The 1,349-nt window shown below is 39.8% G+C and overlaps 1 protein-coding gene across 1 annotated transcript; it reads left to right on the top strand.

Annotated features, from left to right (window-relative positions):
* Nucleotides 1–428: 428 nt before the first annotated feature.
* On the top strand, nt 429–1,238 carry LOC110659512 (uncharacterized). The gene is made up of 2 exons (XM_021817471.2): nt 429–849; nt 960–1,238. The coding sequence occupies exons 1-2, from the start codon at nt 516–518 to the stop codon at nt 974–976; spliced, it is 351 nt and encodes a 116-aa protein (XP_021673163.2). The 5' UTR covers nt 429–515; the 3' UTR covers nt 977–1,238.
* Nucleotides 1,239–1,349: the final 111 nt, after the last annotated feature.

Below are 1,349 nucleotides of genomic sequence, written 5' to 3' on the forward strand. Positions count from 1 at the left end.
TGGCATGCGGATGAGTATGATATATAAGGTCTAAAAAGGTGGCTGACGGGAAAGTAGCCAAAGGAACATTCCACAAATTCTGAAAGTTACGGATGATTTTCTTCCTTTACAAATCGAAAGCTGGGTAGGGTGAGGGTCCATCGCTTCTGTGGATGACATTGCCAATGGAAAATTTTCAAAACGACAAAACCATCAAAATTCAAAGTCAATAATGCTCCACCCAACACTGCCATTTCTTACTAAAATCTCTTCATCACCATATTCATATAATTGAATTTGCGAAAATACCAAGTCACTAATCTCACAATCAGAATTTCTATGCCAAATGGGCTTTACAGGCAGACATATGCCTAGAGTTAGTGGTCAAATGCCTAAACTAATGAAAGTCAATGAAATACCGAAGGGACACTGTACTTAAGACTTTGAAACGAAAACAAAGATTACCCTCCAAGTCTTTCTCCACCATATATAGGCTACAAGTTCAGATCACAAGAGGCAATAAAGAAAAGAATATTATGGGAAACATGAAGGCAATTAGGCCATTAGCTTCCTTGGTTATTGTTCTACTAGTTGCAGGTGTGATGAGCACATGGGATGTGAAAACAGCAAGCGCAGCTCTGAGTGCTGCACAGTGCAAGGAAGAGAGGAGGCTTGGGCTTAATGCTTGCAAACCAGTAGTATATGGCAGGCCTCCATCGCCTCAATGTTGTGAACGTATAAGAGTTACCCACATTGAATGTGTGTGTCCTGATGTCACCCCTAAAATCGCTGCCCTTATTGACATTAACCGTGCCGTTCGAATCATTGAAGGCTGCGGCAGAAGGGTTCCTCGCCATTACAAGTGTGGAAGTAAGCTCTCTCCCTCTCTCTCTCTCTCTCTTTTTAGCACACTCCCTCACAGCCCTTATTAAGGTGATTTTTTTTTCTTATCCTATTTTCTTCTCTCTCTATTTTTGCAGGTATCACCACTCCATGAAAACTGGGCTGGCTGCGTGATCGATGTGTTTGATTTCTGGTTGCTTTCAAGCGTGATGCCTTCTTCAACAATTCACTCGATCTCTGAGGTTGGAGAAGACTTATGGGTATTTATATTAGCACAATACTAGAACTTGAATAAGTATATGGGTCATTTAAATCCATGGCATTCCGCCATGACTGATAATAGGTATAGATGTAATACAGGCCAAGAATAACCAGATTAATTTATCTTGTTCAATGCATGTGGAAGCATTAGTATTTGTCTGTTTCCTTTTTTTCCCCTCCTTTGTCCATCTCTTTTTTTATTAATATTTTGAAGAAGAGCAGTGTTTGCTTTATTCTCACTGATAATAATATCTCACTCTTAAATT

Source organism: Hevea brasiliensis, chromosome 9 (genome assembly GCF_030052815.1).
Source record: "Hevea brasiliensis isolate MT/VB/25A 57/8 chromosome 9, ASM3005281v1, whole genome shotgun sequence".
Lineage (NCBI taxonomy): Eukaryota > Viridiplantae > Streptophyta > Magnoliopsida > Malpighiales > Euphorbiaceae > Hevea > Hevea brasiliensis.